This window comes from Carlito syrichta, unplaced genomic scaffold (genome assembly GCF_000164805.1).
Source record: "Carlito syrichta isolate Samal-C Ts95f unplaced genomic scaffold, Tarsius_syrichta-2.0.1 Scaffold307934, whole genome shotgun sequence".
NCBI lineage: Eukaryota > Metazoa > Chordata > Mammalia > Primates > Tarsiidae > Carlito > Carlito syrichta.
In genome coordinates, this window is record NW_007252030.1 from 224,289 (window position 1) to 225,088 (window position 800).

The following is an 800-nucleotide window of genomic DNA, read 5'->3' on the forward strand; positions in this document are numbered from 1 at the left end:
TTATAAAACCCCTTTTAAGAATAAAGGGCTTGGGGTCTCACGGCAGCTCACGCCGTGTGCACATCCGGGGTTTCACTCTTCTGGGTTTATACAAAGACTAAATTGTGCCAGAAGCACCATCAAAGACAGGTCACTTTCCAAAATGCTTCCTACATATTATTTCCTTCCTCGATACTATTTCCTTTGGCTCATGCACACTCAGGGTGCTTTATACATAAGACGCTGAAAGGTGGGAAGGGTTATACGTTACGAAAGCTCTTTTTTCAAAAACAACCCATGTTGAATAAAGTAATCGGTTATTTTAAAACGCCCGTTGATCAAGTCCGTGAAGTCCCTGGCGTTCTGACTTTAAAGTTTCTCTAAGACACAGAAACAGAGGGTGAAAGCCAGGCGGCGGACCCAGATGGCCGCGGAGCCGGGTTCTGGGCCAGGCCTGGGTTCGGTTCTCTGCGGGGGTCGGAGGCAGAAGCTCTGCCCTGACCGGGAGCCCAGACGAGTGTGAGGCCTGGGTTCGGGTCCCCGCGGAGGTTGGAGGCGGAAGCTTCGCCGGGGCTGAGAACCCCGTTGAGGGCAAGATCTGGGTTCGGGTCCCGGAGAGGGTCAGAGACGGAGGCTCCGCCCAAGCCAGGAACCCCGTTGAGGGCGATGCCTTGGTTCAGGTCCCCGCGGGGGTCAGGCGGAGGCTCTGCCTGGGCCGGGAACCCCGTTGAAGACGGTGTCTGGGTTTGGGTCCCCGCAGGGGGCGTCGGAGGCAGAGGCCGTGCCCAGACTGAGCACCCCGTTGAGGACGAGGCCTGGGT

At 56.9% G+C, this 800-nt stretch overlaps 1 protein-coding gene across 1 annotated transcript in view; it reads right to left on the reverse strand.

Moving 5' to 3' along the window:
* Positions 1-359: 359 nt before the first annotated feature.
* Positions 360-800, reverse strand: part of GPR88 (G protein-coupled receptor 88) — a 1,571-nt gene continuing 1,130 nt past the window's right edge. The window contains exon 2 of the mRNA XM_021715860.1: positions 360-794. Coding sequence (XP_021571535.1) covers positions 360-794 — 435 coding nt within the window. The remainder of the gene's footprint in view (positions 795-800) is intronic.